This window comes from Cyprinodon variegatus, unplaced genomic scaffold (genome assembly GCF_000732505.1).
Source record: "Cyprinodon variegatus isolate N-32 unplaced genomic scaffold, C_variegatus-1.0 Scaffold29, whole genome shotgun sequence".
NCBI lineage: Eukaryota > Metazoa > Chordata > Actinopteri > Cyprinodontiformes > Cyprinodontidae > Cyprinodon > Cyprinodon variegatus.
This window is the reverse complement of record NW_015150482.1, coordinates 2,126,980-2,144,129: the sequence shown is the minus strand read 5'-3', so window position 1 is coordinate 2,144,129 and position 17,150 is coordinate 2,126,980. Positions and strand designations below refer to the sequence as shown.

Sequence of the window (17,150 nt, the reverse complement as noted above, 5' to 3'; positions counted from 1 at the left end):
AAACTCTTCACTATATCTAGCTTCATGGTTATGCATGCACATCTGAGAAAGGAAGCGTGGAGAGGGAAAAAAGAATTGCACAGTCGCTTGAGCACATGATTGCAAATGAAAGGCATAGCCATGCCAGAGCAGCTCCACAAGTACAGTACAAGACCTTGTGATTCATGGGGCAAAGACGCAGCCTCCTTCATGAGTCTCATTCATGAGTAATGGTGGTCCTCTGATCTAAACCCCTGTTTGACCAACTACAGCATGATGTCATGCTCAGTACTTTACTGTACACCAGCTCTACTTCCCTCTGGGGGGGATTTAATACTTTTTAAGGGTCATTCCCACTGTTTAAGTGGAAACACTTATTTCCCTTTTTTGTAGTTTTGGTGATGCCATCTAGACAAACTGTCTCTGAAATATAATAAACACTGGACATAAAAAAACAGGAATTTATGCAGAGACTTGGGTTTAAATCCAACAGAATTAGAAGGAATTGCAAGGTAAAAACAAAGTCTATCAACTACCAAGTTTTCACTAAGTGTTTAGATACATTTCAGAGAAAATTTTTGATTAATCTAATGGACCTAGAAGCGAACTATGACATGATTTTTCAGTATTTACATCATGGTGTCAGCTAAGATGTTATTCAAAACCTCGAAACAAATGGAGATTGGTAAAGTTGCCTAAATAACAAACGTTACATCCATTAATGTTTTTTAAGGCTTATGTTCTTATCTAGGCCTGTGTCTCCCAGTCAGAAGGAATAGTTATTTTAGTAGTGACAAACATCTTTCTGACCTGGCAAGTCTCTTGCGATATCTGTCAAAAAGCTGTCACCAATCTGCTGCATCTCCCTTTTAGTTTTCGTGTTTGTATGTGCACTGATGCTAAAAAAATGAATATCATTTATTACATTGACGGATGAAAAAGTGGTAAAAACAGAAAATCTAACTTCTCAAATCTGACAAGGATATGATATAAAAAGGTAACAGATGGATGCTCCCAATCTTTGCAGCCTTATTAGAAATAGATTTAATCGGGTGTTTGTTTGGTTTTTACTTGACTTTAATTTATTTGGTTCTACACAAAATTAAGGTATCATTTTGAGTGTTTAGCACTTTCTTTATTAGCTTTCTCCTCTCTTCATGCAGATTGCATGCATGCACAGTTTCTTGAAGATATGAATAATGTCACAATGCTTCAGCCATTTCTCAAAAAAAAACATTAAAGCATTAATATATTTGCACTGCAATTACAGCTGCCAGTCTTTTAGGCCTGTCTTTGCCAGCTTTTCATCATATAGAGACATTGTTTCCAACTAATCTTCTCAAGCTTAGCCATATTGCATGAAGACCATCTGTGATTAACTGTTTTCAAGTTTTGCCACGGATTCTCAATGGGATTTATGCAGTGGTGGATGAGGTACTCAACTTTAGTGCTTGAGTAAAAGTATTGACAACCAGAGTCAAATCTTACTATACTTCAAGTGAAAGTTACTCAAACATCTACTCAAGAATTGAAGTACTCACTTTTGAAAATGCTGAAGTATTTAAAAACATGCATTTAAAAGTTCTTAAGTGTTAAAAAACAGTTACATCAAAATTATTATGAATATACATCTGCTGGTGCACATAATATTTGTGATAGAATTGTGAAACATATTGTTTATGAAATAGATCTAAGATAAATCTCTTTCTAGCTCATGGTGCAGTACCTAAAATTTTTAAGATTGCTAAAATTCTAACAATTCTAAACCCTGGGGATAAAATCACTTACAAAATGAACATCCCATTTTTATGTTATCAACGTTCTCAAAGGTATTCGAGAGATTTTTATGATCGACAGAGTTGCTCTCTAGATAGATTAGACATTTCTGTATGGCTTTAGAAAGAAGAGAGAGGGGAGTGGAAAATTGGTGTCTTCCTGCATTTATCAAAGTGTTTTATATTATCTGCCTCCAAATTTTATTGGGCAAGTTGCAACATTATGGTGTAATAGGAAATGTACTCTTTGAGAAGTTATATGTTGAACAGAGAGCAGTATGTGCAAATAAATGGCTATAATTCCTGTTGTGAAATTATTAGGTGCTGAGTCCCTCAGGGGAATATATATCTCAGGATTGCTTCTTTTTCTCCTATGTATAAATGATTTTGAAAACTCTACCAATATTCTTCATCAGATTAATTTGCAGATGATAGAGATGTATTCTTATCTGATAACTTCAACAGCCTGAAAATCTTGTAAATATGGGATTAGAATATAAATAAAAGTCATTTCATACCATCCATCCATTTTCCATTACGCGTATCCCTGTTGGGGTCACGAGGGGTGCTGGTGCCTATCTCCAGCTGTCAATGGACGAGAGGCGGGGTACACCCTGGACAGGTCACCAGGAAAAAAAAGACAGAAAATATGCTAATTTAAATAAATGGTGGAACAATTAATAGATTTGAAAACATTAAATTCTTAGGAATATATTTGGATGAGTTTTTTTAATTTTAGCAAACACATTGACTATTTAACTGATAAGTTTTCTAAATGTGTTGGTCTGTTTCTCATGTTGAGGCACTATCGTCCTCTGGAAGCTCTTTAAATCCTTTAACTGTTTCTTTTGAACCACATCCGCATTAATGCAATGTTATTTGGTGTAACAGGTAAAATTACTATCTAAAAAAATTACATGTTCGAATTTTAGTTGTCCCCTCAGACTCTCTGTTACAGGCTAAAACTCTTGAAGCTCACTGAGTGCAATAGTTTATACAACTCCTGTATCATATATAATGTAGTTCATAAAATAAATCTTAGACTTTATAACCTTATTCCAGTTTTCTCTCCGTCTGAACATAATGAACATAATAAAAGAAAGAAAAACTCACTGAGAGAGAAAAAACAAAAGCTGAAGACCACCAGCTTTAGAGTTGCATGTAGAGGGCCAGTAATATGGAAGGATGTTGAAACCTCAATTAAAGATTACGCTCTCTAAATATATTTTTAAAGTATTTCAAGCAAAAACTACTGCTAAACAAAAAATGACATGATCCCATATGGGTGAACTTTTAAATAATTATGTGATCTAGCCTTGATAATGTGATGTGATATGCACTGGTGTAAAGAAATTATCAAGACAATGTACATTATGGAAATGCATTGCTGTTTGACGATAAGAGTTCTGGGTGGAGATTTAATGATTTCTTTTGTTTTGTTCAGTAAAGCATTTTTGTTTTTCTCTTTTATGAAGTGTATTTTATCTCCTTGTTTGTTTGGATCCCTGATTATAAGCTGTATAGCTTCCTGGGGATTCCCGTTTTAAATTAAAAAGTTAGATAAAATGCTAAATCAATATATACTAACACAAACATCCATTTTATTTATAGCCAATCTCCTGACAAACCTGTTGCTGGAAATGGACTAGCTGCTTCTAAATGAGCTACTTGGTTTTTAACTGCTTGGATTCTTAAAGTTGTGCAATAATCAACCAAGCTTTTACTTAAAACTTTCTTTTTCATCTTTCCAAAATATAACCTTGCTTTAAAGTACTTTAAAGCATTGTGAATTAAAACTCAATAAATATATTTTTCTATCAGCAGACTTTACAAACTAATCATTATAAAGCAGTAGAGCTGTGACAGAGGCATCATGATGCTGATTGGCTGAGAAGCCACAATGTAAGCTTGCTTGCATTTTTTCGCTTACACATAATTAGAGGAAATCTGTGAGTCAAATGTGAAAGCAGTCACTGAAATGAAAGGCTAAATGTTACTGTAATTTGTTTATTATGCCCAAAAACAAAGATTTTATCCACATTGGTTATAACATTACCTTGCAAGCAAGATGAATTGTGAGATTTGTGAGTTCACAAACTATCGGAAATACATCTTGCCAGGATCCAGCAGATGGATTCGCTTCAACACAGAAATGTGTTGAAGCGAATGTAATGCAGTGACATGTATGATCAATGAGTGAACCACAACCACAAGCAAACATGGCTGGGCCCATATTAGCAGGAGTATCAATTACTTTTTGAAAAACGCCTTTGTGGATGAAATATGTTTGCGTGTCCTCCCAACCGGATTCAGTAAGAGTTTGATTTGTCATCTAAGTCCACTAGTTATGAAACAAATCAAGCTACTAATGCTTTTGTGAGTGGCTAAAAACACATTTTTCAAGCAGCTTTCCAGATTGATGAGCGTAGTTCAATTTGAATTATATATGGTATTACTCTGGCTCATGCCAGGTTAGTATTAACTCTGGCATGCAGACTTTTTGAAGGGTGGGGGGAGAACAAATGGGGCTCCAAAACAGCTTTTAAATTATAAATCACTGGTGTTAGGGCCAGAGGTCCCAGACTGATAGTCAGACTTTCTTATTCAATATTTCATTATAGAGAACAGATTTCATGTTTTTGTTTATTTCAATATCCAAGGTCCAATTACAATATTAAAACAGCCCCAGACCATCAACTACTTATATAATTTTTCTCCACTTCACGATAATCCCAAGATATTGGAGTTTATCATGAAGTTTCATTGGCAAATGTGAGATGACTCTCCTCTCTGTTCAGCTCCAGTTGTGGCTTTGAAAACTCTTGCACCGTGATTATTTTTCCAATCTCTTTTTAATGTTGAACAATTAACTTCCTTGATTAGTCTTTAAGGAGCTCTAATCCATGTTTCTCTTTTTGTCACTCGGTTTTGCTGGAGTTCCAAAGCATTTAAAATTATTATGTAACCTGTTATGGAAAGATCTAGTTAATTTATTTTCTTTTTCATCATTTTTTTTTAACCAAAATTTTATTTTCTTTTTCATCATTTTTTTTTAACCAAAATCTAATATTAGTCTAATAAGTCAAATATTTAGACACCAAATTGCAGTTTTAAAAAAGTAAAATAGATATGACTGAAATGCATTCCCTTAAGTCATAAATCATGTCATGATAAGGTTTTCAAAGTTGCCTGCAGAAGCTAATAATGATTGAAAAGGGCACTTTTTAAAGATGAACTTTCAGGGCAATCAAAGAGAGCAGGGGAATGGCATTTGATTCAGGGGTTCTTAGTCAAGGGCATGTTCTAGGATACAATTATTAAACCAGAAGCATTGGATTGGATAAATCTATACATACAGACTCAAATATATACAAAGACTTTCACTAAAACGGTTGGTTATTGTCCTTTAATCACACTATTTTCGAAACCATGAACAAGCTCCTGGCATCAGTCTTCTTAAGTATTTGACCGATTTTTTAATTTATTTTTTGTTAGAATTAGTGACTGTTATTCAGCAATTAAGCTGCATCCACAATTTTTCAATTGGGTTAAGGTTGGGAGTGTCATTCCAGATGCCTAATGTTAGCCTTAAAAATGCATTGTGATGTGGGTTAGGATAATTGTCCTAATAGAACCTTGTTTAAATTGCCTGACCAAGATTTCCTCCCTCAATTGAAATAAAATTGAAAATGCTCTTCATAAACAGGACTGGATAGTGACTCAGTTGACCTGATGCCGTTCCCTGCCCAAAATATGTATTTTTGGATTGATTTCGAAAATGTCAAATGTGAAGATTTCTGAGTTGTAAAAAGTGTGTGCAATTGTCTTCATAACTGATGGCATAAAGATGCATTTAACTGTAGCATGATGGCAACTTTGCCAACGCTGGAGGACATAGCCAGGAGAAGAAGTCAGATGGAGGGTTTTTTGTGTGTTTTTTTCTGAAATCATAATTCCCTGCTATCTCTGTGTTGCCCTGTGCTAGACTGGCAACCTGTCCAGGGTGTAACACGCCTCTCGCCCACAGACAGCTGGAGATAGGCACCAGCACCCCTCGCGACCCCAGCGGGGATAAAGCATGACAGAAAATGGATGGATACTTCCCTGCTGGCAGATGATAATGCATGCCTTATTACATGGTTTAGATTCCTTAGGGCAGTTGTGTTTTAATTAGTCCCAGAAGCGTTCTCTACGCTCCCTTTTATGATTCAAGAGCATCTCAGACGGAGTTGACTGATAGGTATTTTACTGTCATTCCACAGTCACGTCATGCCAACAGAATCGGAGGGGCTCATCCTTTTTTTGCTGAGATATAAACAGTTTCCTGAAATTTGCATTCACTCATTTGCAGTGAGGAAATGATTTTTAAATGTAATCAGAATTGTGACAACACTAATACTGTTATAAGAATACAATCTGCAAATTAATATGCTTTTAGGAATATAAAGCATTTATTTTGATATATGCACAACCTTTTTGTGATGTGTAAACATGTCTGACTAATCCAATGGTACATTGGCACAGTTCATCCCGGGGTTCCTTTCTGTTATGATAATAATTATATTTGTTCTAATTATAAAATTTAACCCTCCAAATAGAAATACATTACAGAGATATAGTATGCATTACAATTAATAGCATTAAACTATAATGGTGCTCTGTACAGCACCTAGTAAGCAGGATTGGGTTTTAATAAACAAATTGCAGAACAAAACAGGTTCAGCAAACCTTTATTTTTTAGCCAGGTTGGATTTGCTAATTTCATTAAGAATATGTTACTTTGCTATAATTTACTACAAATGTGTTTTCTTTGTGTTTTATAGTTTGTCTATTTTTTATTTTATTTTGCTTCTATAAAGAGCACACTAGATGTGTTTCCTCCTCATAAAATCTAGCAGGACAAGGAGTGAACATTCGAGGGGTTTCTTTCTTCCCCCCAAGCAGTGACTTGTCACAACACCAATGCCTGCTGACGTGAATGCAGCAGGTGGAAATGTGGGAGTGTGTGGTACTTGTTAGGAAGATGCCAGAATATTTTGGGCAGTTTTTGACTGCATATATAGCCACTTTACTTCTTTCCCATTACCATGCCAACTTTTCTGCTTGATGCAACCAAGTCCATTGAATTGGGAAAAAAAGAGAGAGAGTTATTACACATAACGGGAAATATTGTAAGTACTTTAATTTTGATTAATATGGCTTACAGCTAATGAAAGCCAATAACTCACTTCCTCAGAAAACTTAAAGATTACAAAAGGTCAGAATTTTTATACACAGAGATGTTAAACTGAGACGGTATCTCTGCTTCTGTCTCCTTGAACCCCAATTGGCCTCGGCAGATGGCCTCTCACTCTGAGTCTGGTGATTTTTCCTCTCCACTCTCGCTACAAGCATGCTTGGTGTGAGGAATGTCCTTCAAGTCATTAAGTCGATGCATTCATCTGATTTCCCTTACTTTGATAGATAGAAAACTGTATGATCTAGATGAATTGTAAAGTGTTTTAAAATGACGTGTTGCGAATTGGCGCCATATAAATAAACTGAACTGAATTGACTATGAAAACTCCGCTAAGCCGTCCATCAGGCATTGAGAGCTTCTATGCCATTAAAGTCAGCCATAAAAAGCCATTGCTAAAGAAGCCTGGCTATTCATATAATAGCGTATCAACTAAAAATAATGGAAAGTTACATTCATACAGTGACGTCACTGCCGGAAGATATCAGGGGTAATGTGTTACTATATTTGGAATAAATGGCCGTTCCCAGACTCTGTGATCGTAATGAAAATTATTGTTTTAATATTTTTACTTATTAACGCTAAATTCATTAAATCAGTGCAAACTTATTAGTTTTAGGTATAGATAATGATCCACTGATTATTTCTTGCTGACTGGACTTTTCCTTTAAAATTGTTGCTTTTAAACAGTTCTAGCACATTTCTACCCTTAACTAACTTTCTGTTATTATGCTTGGGTATGGCATGGTGAACAACCAGCTCCTTTGTCATTTACCTTTTGTGGCTTAACCCTGCTTATAAAGGAGGTCAATAATTTTCTCCTGGATATATGCCAATGCAGGAGGCTTCTCCTGTCTCTATAAGTTATATAATGGCAACACTGCTTTATTTACTGCTGTATTTGAGAAAATTTATTTTTGGATTTCATAACTTTTTGTGATCAGGTTATACAAACTTTGAATTTGTCTTTTTGTTTTGAATTACTCAGATACATGAGTTTTTTAATGACATTCTAATGTATGGAAATGCTTTTCAGTAACTTTTCTAAAATAATTCTCCTACCACATATTTGTCTTTAGGCTTTCAGTGTAGATTTATTTTTTCTCCAGGGAGTTTTCTCTGTCCCACTGCAATAATAGATGCTTAGTAGAAATTTTGGATGCCAAACATCAAATCAGACCACTGGTAGCCAAGTCTGGAACTGAAGCATAATTTAAAAAATCTAGAAAGACTCTGTTTGAGGTTCCCAACTTGCTCAGTCTTTAAAATATTTTTTTTCCAGTACTTAAAATCTATACGTAATGTCACCTCTAGCATTTATTTTATGTTAGGTTGCTACCTTCCCTAGAAATATATAAAATATTTTCAAAATCACAGTGGTGCAGTTTGATGCCATGTAGGTCAGTCAAGATGAGGAATGACTGAGAAGTTCCATAGCTTTGTTTACATTGCAGACGGATTTAATTCCAGTGCTGTACTCTCTCCTTTTCCTGTATCTGTTTCCCCCCATTAGCTTCTCTCCCTCCTCTCTCTTTCTATCTCTTGTTCCCTGAGGAGCCCAGCTGGGAGAGGCAGATAAACACACGGGGGCGCGCGGCTTAGCATCCATCCTCTTTCCACAATGCCACACTCTCCTGTTCAAAGGCCCCAGCTAGAAATGAGAGGGGTTAAAACCCAAGCTGAAAAATCACAGCTAGGAGGAGGCAGCTGCAAGAGAGTGTGTGCAGGAATAGAGAGCAAAAGAGATGCTTATCTCAGCTCATTGTGTAAATGAAACAAGAGTATTTATTCCCTTGCTCCTCTGGTTACTTGTCTTTATTTGGTTTGTCTGCAAGAACTCACATTTTTTTGTTCTTTTTTGAAAGATCTCTGTTACAGTTTCCTTTAATCATCTCTGTGTGTCAACAAAATGGTCACTTTTCTGGAGATGCTCTGGCTGTGATCCGTGTAGCTATTTAGGCTCTAGCTGAAGTGAAACCCACATCAAACACACATTACCAGGAGTCTTTCTCTTACTAATAATGTTTGGGTTTTAATCTGGGTTTTACTAACTAGAGATTTGGCCAACACAAAATCAACACTGCCAACTCATTATATCCTTAGCTATCCATCTTCTCCCGCTTATCTGCTAGGTTCAAGGTTAGGCAGGTGCCTATCTTCAGCAGCAGTTTATGGGGGTAAGGTGGGGTACACCCTGGACAGGACAGACCATAACCTTATTCTGCTCTCAAAAAAGCTATGTAAAAACAGATTCACTTCTACTAAGAAATCAATATTAGAACAGTACAGGGGGGATTCCAAATTCAACACAGGTGCTTAACAATATCAGCTGGGATAATAATCTCACCCATAATCATGTTAGTGACAACTGTGATGCATTCATGACTTTTATCCAAGACATAGTGTCTACATTTACTGGGAAATCAGAGCAAAAGAGTCAAAAAACAGTCTAATTTAGAGCCTAACAGTATCTATACAGCGGGCGGGACAAACCTATGCATAAACAATCAGTGAAACCTAGAAAATAATACTTTACCCATGATAGGGGTTCAGGAGGACAGAAAACAGATAAAATTGGGATCTTCTTGGAGCATTGCAAAAACTGACTGTAGAAAGCACAGTTTATGTTTCCTCAAGAAAAAAAAGACTTTAGGAGGACAGAAAATGGACATAGTAAAATAGTTATCCTCTTTGTGCCTCATGAAAAACAAAACTATGAGGGGAAGACAGTGCAGGTAAGCACAGCTTATAAAAAAGAAAGAAAGCAAAAATCTCTGCAATCTTCAGAGATCTCTCCTGAGAATCACCTCTCACTCCCTCATGTAAGGATAGTTATGAGTTTCTGAGTAAATAAGTACATAAATAAGTACTTTCAATTGATGGTGTCATTTTCAATTAATAAAAAGTATTCGACAAAATATAAAGTGAATCTGTACTTCAGACTATGTCCTAATAGCATGGTATGTATATAACATGCTAAAAGGATGGCAAAGACTCCCTGCTCAAACAGCCGGCCTATTATACAGTGTGAGAGCTTACTGTGAGTTGTTACAGAAAAAAAATCACTTAACTCATGCTGGTACTCATTAGAATTCCTAGGCCACGAAGATGCCACAGGATGCCAGAAGATGCCACAGTAGACACAGAAAGTACTTGCAGTTACATTGGCTGAGTTAGCATTATCATTGACAAGCCTGCCATGAAGAGTAGGCTAGTTATTGTTCCTCAAATCTTGTAAAAACCTTGAGATTTTGCGCATCGATAATGACAGAGAAGAACTTGACCTAGTAATTTTTCTTTTCAAAAACAGAAGTTAAAAGTTCGACTGGAGAGTTGTCATTGTAATCCCACTCACAATTCTGCATAGCCTGAAGGGTTTCAGTTTGTTCTCTGTTGTGATATTATGTACTCTGGAAAATGTAACTGTACCCTCAAGAGTAATTTTTTGGCACCAATCTGCTTCATTGTGGCAAAACAGACAGCGCAGCTATCTGAGCGACGTGGCAGGACATGGAAATCAGTGGCAGGCCGTCTGCACCTCTGCCAGTGCTGTGGCAGGTTCCGCTGCCACAAATTGCGATTGCTGTCTCTCAAGCTGAAACCGTGATCCTAAGCCCTCTGTTCAGTGATGGCTTTTTCCTTCAAACTAGAGGGCATCTTTAACCCCTTCATCACCCCTTTTAAACCATCTGATAATTCAAAGTGCTTTACATCAGTTTAAAAAAAAACAAATAAAACACATAAGAAACGGTTAAAAATAAAAACAGAATAAAACACAAGAATAAAAATTACAGTGCAGTATAAAAAATTAAACAGTAAAGAAATGAACGCCATTTAGAGAAAGGCAACATCAAAAAGAAAGGTCTTCAGCATTGATTTAAAAGAACTGAGAGTAGCAGCGGACCTGCAGGTTTCTGGGAGTTTATTCCAGATGTGAGGACCATAGAAACTGAAAGCTGCTTCCTGTTTAGTTCTGACCCTAGGAACAGAAAGTAGACCTGTCCCAGATGACCTTAGAGGTCTGGGGGGGTCATAGTGTACTAGCAGGTCAGAAATGTATTTTGGCCCTAAACCGTTTATTGATTTATAAACAAGCAAAAGTACTTTGAAATCAATTCTTTGAGACACAGAAAGCCAGTGTAAGGACTTCAGAACTGGAGTAATGTGATCCAGTCTCTTGGTTTTAGTGAGGACTCGAGCAGCAGCGTTCTGAATCAGCTGCAGCTGTCTGATTGATTTTTTAGGGAGACCTGTAAACACCCCGTTACAGTAGTCAAGTCTACTGAAGATGAAAGCATGGACAAGTTTTTCCAAGTCCTGTTGACACATAAGTCCTTTAACCCTTGATATATTCTTAAGGTGATAATAGGCTGACTTTGTAATTGTCTTAATGTGGCTGTTAAAATTCAGGTCAGAGTCCATGACTACACCAAGATTTCTGGCTTCGTCTGTTGTTTTTAACATTGTTGTTTGAAGCTGAGCGCAGACTTTGAAGCATTCCTTTTAAGCGTTTAAGCTAAAGTAATTGGTTCCAGAAATATTTTGCAATATTTAATTGATGTATAAAAATATGTATTAACTTTTTATATATAATACAAATAAACCTAAGATTCTTGAGGTTACTATAAGGGCGCCTTTTGTGTCTACAAGAACATTCTTTCAAGCAAACTCAAGAATTTTAGGTTCCTTTCGATGCTCATGAAAACTGGTCCTTGCTAAGATTACTTCCTTTAAATTGTCAGACCACTTTTGCAAGAGAAAGAGCCAGCAGGGCAGGTAATTCTACATCTAAAAGAGATACTGGAGTTAGTTGTTGCCCAAGTCCACACAGATGAACCTGCCAAGATCCATGATTACAGGTAGCTCTATGCTTGTCGAGGTTATTTTGAATATGTGAGATGCATGTGTGTTTATTAACAAAACTGTGTTTCTGCTCTTACATTGAATACAATCAAGTTGATAAAAACAGTTAATTTGTCATTGGGTTATTTAAATGTTAGCTAGTTGAACATAACTTTATCCAATGCAGGGACAAATATTGGTAAACAGAATTAGATTTTTATTAAGTTGAACCAACCCAACATGTTCGAATTTGGTGTATGCATTAATTTCCTTTTCAAAGTACTTTTAAAAAATTTAAAGTGTGGATTTGAGCTGGAAAGCCCATTCCCAGCTGGCAAAAATGTATTGGATGGAAAAACTGTCATCAATTATACTGAGTTAATCCAGTGAGTCAATTTTATGAGTGTATCGTGTGTCATGCAATAGTCTTCTATGTTCGCAAAAATTTCACTGTTTAGGATGTGTCAAGGCTCAGACAAATGGACCCAGAATTCAGGCAGAAAGAGCTGGTTTGTTTAAAGATAGCTCTAGACTAAGCGGCTCATTAGCTGGGACCGGCTTGCTGGATTCTGTGTAGAGACAGACACTCGGGTTAGTGATTACTAGGCTCAGACTGGGCTTAATTAGAATGTCAATCACTAACCTGGTTCTCAGTTCGGTCCATGTCCAGAGGAAGGAGTGGGAACAAGTCAGATTACTTCTTCTCAATATGTGGCGGAAGCTGCCCAGAGAGTTCCAAGAGCGAGGCAGAACAGCCCCTAGAGCGGGAGTCAGCAGACACTTAAGAGCAGATGAGTCCAGAGGCTCAATCCAAAGCAGGTAGCGAAGCAGGGGTCCAAAACAGAAGATCTGAGAGTTGCGGAGGTACCAAAGGGATAATCCAAGCCAGGGTCAGGGAACAGAACCAACGTTGCTAACAGGCTGAGTCCAAATAGCAGTCTGAACACAGGGAACAGGCAGAAACAGACCAGAATAGGGATAAACCAAAACTCAGGAATCCAGAAGCAGAAACAGGTCAAGATCAGGCAGCCTAACAACACTACAGGTTAGGTTAGATATTTCATATTTCTCAAACTCAACTCGATTATTCTGCCACTGATGGCCGGAAAACAGGCAGTATAAATAAGAACTGGAACAGGTGGATCAAATGAGGGCAGATGAAAACTGGACAGAGCTAAGCAGGTGGAAGGAATGAAACTAATGCTCCAGTCATCAGGACCAGGATCATGACAGGATGGGGGAAAGTCCCACTCTTTAGAAACATTTGTTAAAACTACATAAAACCCAGAACATCAGTCACAAATCCTGTAATTACAAACTGTGATGTATGACGAAATATCTCTGACATTATGATATATATTAATACTGAATAATTTTTCCACCCTTACTTTAACATATGCTCTGCCCTATATAGAGCCCTGATATACAGCAACAGGGGCTTCATTTTTTATTAGATAAAGATATACTTGATAGACTGAGTATAGAGAACAGCAGTTTACTTTAATCTTCAGGGAAAAGATTTTAATTGCAACAAATAAAATTTGTGTGAATATGAAAATAAGTTTACAGATGAAGGTATAATTTCCCTGCCAGTTAAATCATGAATCAAATGTGATTAACCAAGAGACTTTGGCTTTAAGAAAAAGCTGAACTTTTTGAAAGGTTTGCAACATGCAACATGTTCTTGAGCAGCTTTGCTGCAGAATGGAGACCTTGTTGTAGATGACAAAATCATTAATTTTCCTGTTGACCAAAAAATCCTACTGAGAATGCCTTGTCATCGAATAGTGGAATAGAGTTCAAGCACACTTGGATTATGCAGGACAAAGATCTGAAGAACACGAGCAAGTCTACCTCTGAGTGATTTTATTTAGATGCTTTTACTACACAGGTTGTTCATAGAAACTCTCAGATTTGAACATCAGTCTATATAAGCAATGTCAGGATCCAGCAACACTTGTTGAAGGTGTGCTGTCCAGGTTTGTTATTCCTAATCTCTGGTCATTGGTGTCTAAAAAGTCTTTGACCTTGTACACTCAGAAAGGATCATTTGCAATATCAGTTCAGCAATATTCAACTCGATAGGTCACAAGTGATAGTGCTGACTATGTATGTAGCTTTTGACTGTTAGGCTGAAGGCATTCATGACATAATTAACTACATGGCGCCCTCCAGTGGCAGAGAATGGTTGGAACTGAGTCATAAATTGGGTTGCCAGCTGTTGGTAAGCTGCACATCGAGGAGCAGTTCATGCTAGCCAGGCATCAGCTCTGATTATGGTTATTATAGCTTTGAGAGCTCTTGAGGCAGTGGGAGGTTTATATGAGCAAGTGGGCAAAGAGCAAACTGAGGGCAGCAAATGTGTGTGTCTGTGTTTGCACGTTTATGTTTGTTGACTTTGATGAAAGCCATATTAATTTCTCTGTGACAATTACCTCAGTTTTACAAGTTTGAAGCGGTTCACAAGTTCCTTTATGGAGATCAAATCAGTATTGATTTGCTCCCCTGTCACCTCCAGTCATAAACCTTAATCCTCATCAAAAAACATCCAAAATAGAGGAACACTAATCTGTAAACGTCAATTTACAAATTTGCCCAAGTTTATTGCCTCCTGTAGGCTTTATCAATAGCCCTTTCAAATGCATACCTGCTCTCCAATCCGTCTTTTATTTGGGGATAGCGGGTTTAAAGTGATGTGTAGTGGGGTTTTTTCTTATCACTTGTTCATAAAGGACAGCTTTATACAAAACTGATAGTACCCTGCTAACAGATTCCACCAGAACTAGGGGTCTGTGATTTAAGTTTTGAATGATTGATTGATCAGTACTCTATTTGATATGCAAAAAAACTGCAATGATGTTCAATAAACTTAGCTGCTGAAGACAAGTAGCTACAATCAGGTTTATTCTGGGTATATGCAGAAATTATGCAGAATATTTTTGCGGGCTTCTGGAGCTGATTGTTTTTCATCTAAAATATGGCTTCTGCTAAATGTTAATCTCTCTTTGCAGCTCTTTGCCATTTTTGCTTTTGCAACATGTGGTGGCTACTCGGGACAGCTGAGGGTCAGTGTGGACTGCATGGAGAAGGCCAGCAGCAACCTGAGCATCGGCATTGACTTTGGTTATCCTTTCAGGTGAGTGAGACACACCTATGAGCTCAGATTCAGGATAGCTGCAGTTTAAAAAAATGGTATTGTCCTTTGTGTGTGCCAGGTTGCACCAGGTGTCGTTTGAAGCCCCCATGTGTGAGGCAGTGAGGAGGGAGCGTGTGTTTCTGGTCGGAGATTATTCCTCCTCTGCTGAATTCTTTGTCACCATTGCGGTTTTCTCCTTCCTATATTCTCTTGTGGCCACAGTTGTCTACGTTTTCTTGCTGAATAAGTACCGTGAAAACAGTCAAAGACCTCTCATTGTGCGTATGCTTATATTTACTAACCTCTTATATCAGCTGCTGTTCTAAATGCCAAGCATTTTTTTTTATTTACTTTTCATGATGATTTAGAAAATATTGTTTAATCTGTTTTTTTGTTTGTTTTTTTAGGACTTTGTGGTGACAGTAGTATTTTCTTTCATGTGGCTGGTCAGCTCCTCTGCCTGGGCCAAGGCCCTGTCTGATGTGAAGGTTGCCACTGATCCAGACGAGGTGCAGCTCCTGATCCCAGCCTGCAAAGACCCGACTAACAAGTGCGGCTCTCTGAACGGGCCTCGGTGGTCTGGGCTCAACACCTCGGTGGTAAGTTAAAACAGATACATAATTTAAAAAAAAAAACAATTTAAAGCTAAACCTGTATTTTAAAACATCGTTCAGACTAAAAAAGCGGAAAGAAGCATTGTGTAAAATACCTAGTTTAGTTTGATAGCTTATACCAAATCATACAAAAAAAAACACAAAATGGGAAACAAAAAATAGTTTTGAAATTTGCATTACTTTTTATTTTTATTTAGTTTTGACTTCTGATTTTGACCCTAACCCTATTCGTTTTTAATATGTTAAAAAGTTTAACCGGTAAATGTTTTTTAATGCTTTGTTCTTCGTCTCAGTTCATGTTTTATTGGTTTCAGTTAAAGTTTTAGTCTTTTATGTAATACAACTTACATATTGGGGATGACTGAAATGAAAAAATTAAAGATGGAATGGAAATACAATTCCAGATAAGGAAAGATAACTGCAGCAATAATAATAACCATAACCATACCTGCTATCTGCTGCCGTAATGCTGTACACTGAAAAGAAGTTTAAAAATGCAACTGTAAACTAGACCTCATATTAATATTGTAGACCCAAATGAACACTCTGTTGGTTTAGTTTTAGAAACTCTTATTACAGTTTTAGTGTTTACCTTTTTTTTTTTTTTTTTGCAAGGGTAGTTTTAACTTTATCTCAGTTACCGAAAAGCTTTTTTATTTGTAGTTTTCATCATTTTGTTACTTTTGATTCATGAGAATAACCTTGGTACAAATCAAGCAAAACTTGTAAGGTCAGATCTTACCTTAAAAGAATTTTAACCGTTCATAAAACGTTTTTAGTGTGGCACTCAGCATTCAGCCCCCTTTAATATTGCACCACTCAGGCCAAAATAATAATCAGATAAATTTGGTTTAATCTGTTTTTGAAATAACAATCAACTAATTTGGTAAACCAATCGTTAACCCGAGTATACGCTCTCTGAAGTTGGTGAACATTTCTAAACATTCCTCTCAAAACTTGAGAATTATGAGACCTTTAGTATATAAAAGAAATAACACTAAAAAATAAATACTTTCTTTTGAAGCTGTTAATGATGAGAAAAAAAAAGCTCTGAAAGTTTTTCCTAACTCTTGCAGATATAGATTAACACTAATTTTAATTTTGTCAGGAGTATAGGACTTTAATGTATATTCTTTCAAAATATTTAAATCACAAAGAAAAGAAATGTTTATTTCTATAATGAAGTATTATTAAACAGTTATGTGGGGGATTACTGTGTGACTAAATTTATATATACACTACCGTTCAAAAGTTTGGGGTCACATTGAAATGTCCTTATTTTTTAAGGAAAAGCACTGTACTTTTCAATGAAGATAACTTAAAACTAGTCTTAACTTTAAAGAAAAACACTCTATACATTGCTAATGTGGTAAATGACTATTCTAGCTGCAAATATCTGGTTTTTGGTGCAATATCTACATAGGTGTATAGAGGCCCATTTCCAGATTGAGTTTCTGGAGCATCACATTTGTGGGGTCAGTTAAACACTCAAAATGGTCAGAAAAACAGAACTTACATCTGAAACTCGACAGTCTATTCTTGTTCTTAGAAATGAAGGCTATTCCATG

At 36.6% G+C, this 17,150-nt stretch overlaps 1 protein-coding gene across 1 annotated transcript in view; it reads left to right on the top strand.

Annotated features, from left to right (window-relative positions):
* The window catches only part of synpr (synaptoporin), a 27,052-nt gene that overhangs the window by 7,454 nt on the left and 2,448 nt on the right, over nt 1-17,150 (top strand). Inside the window, exons 3-5 of the mRNA XM_015398520.1 lie at nt 14,844-14,968; nt 15,048-15,246; nt 15,376-15,567. Coding sequence (XP_015254006.1) covers nt 14,844-14,968; nt 15,048-15,246; nt 15,376-15,567 — 516 coding nt within the window. The remainder of the gene's footprint in view (nt 1-14,843; nt 14,969-15,047; nt 15,247-15,375; nt 15,568-17,150) is intronic.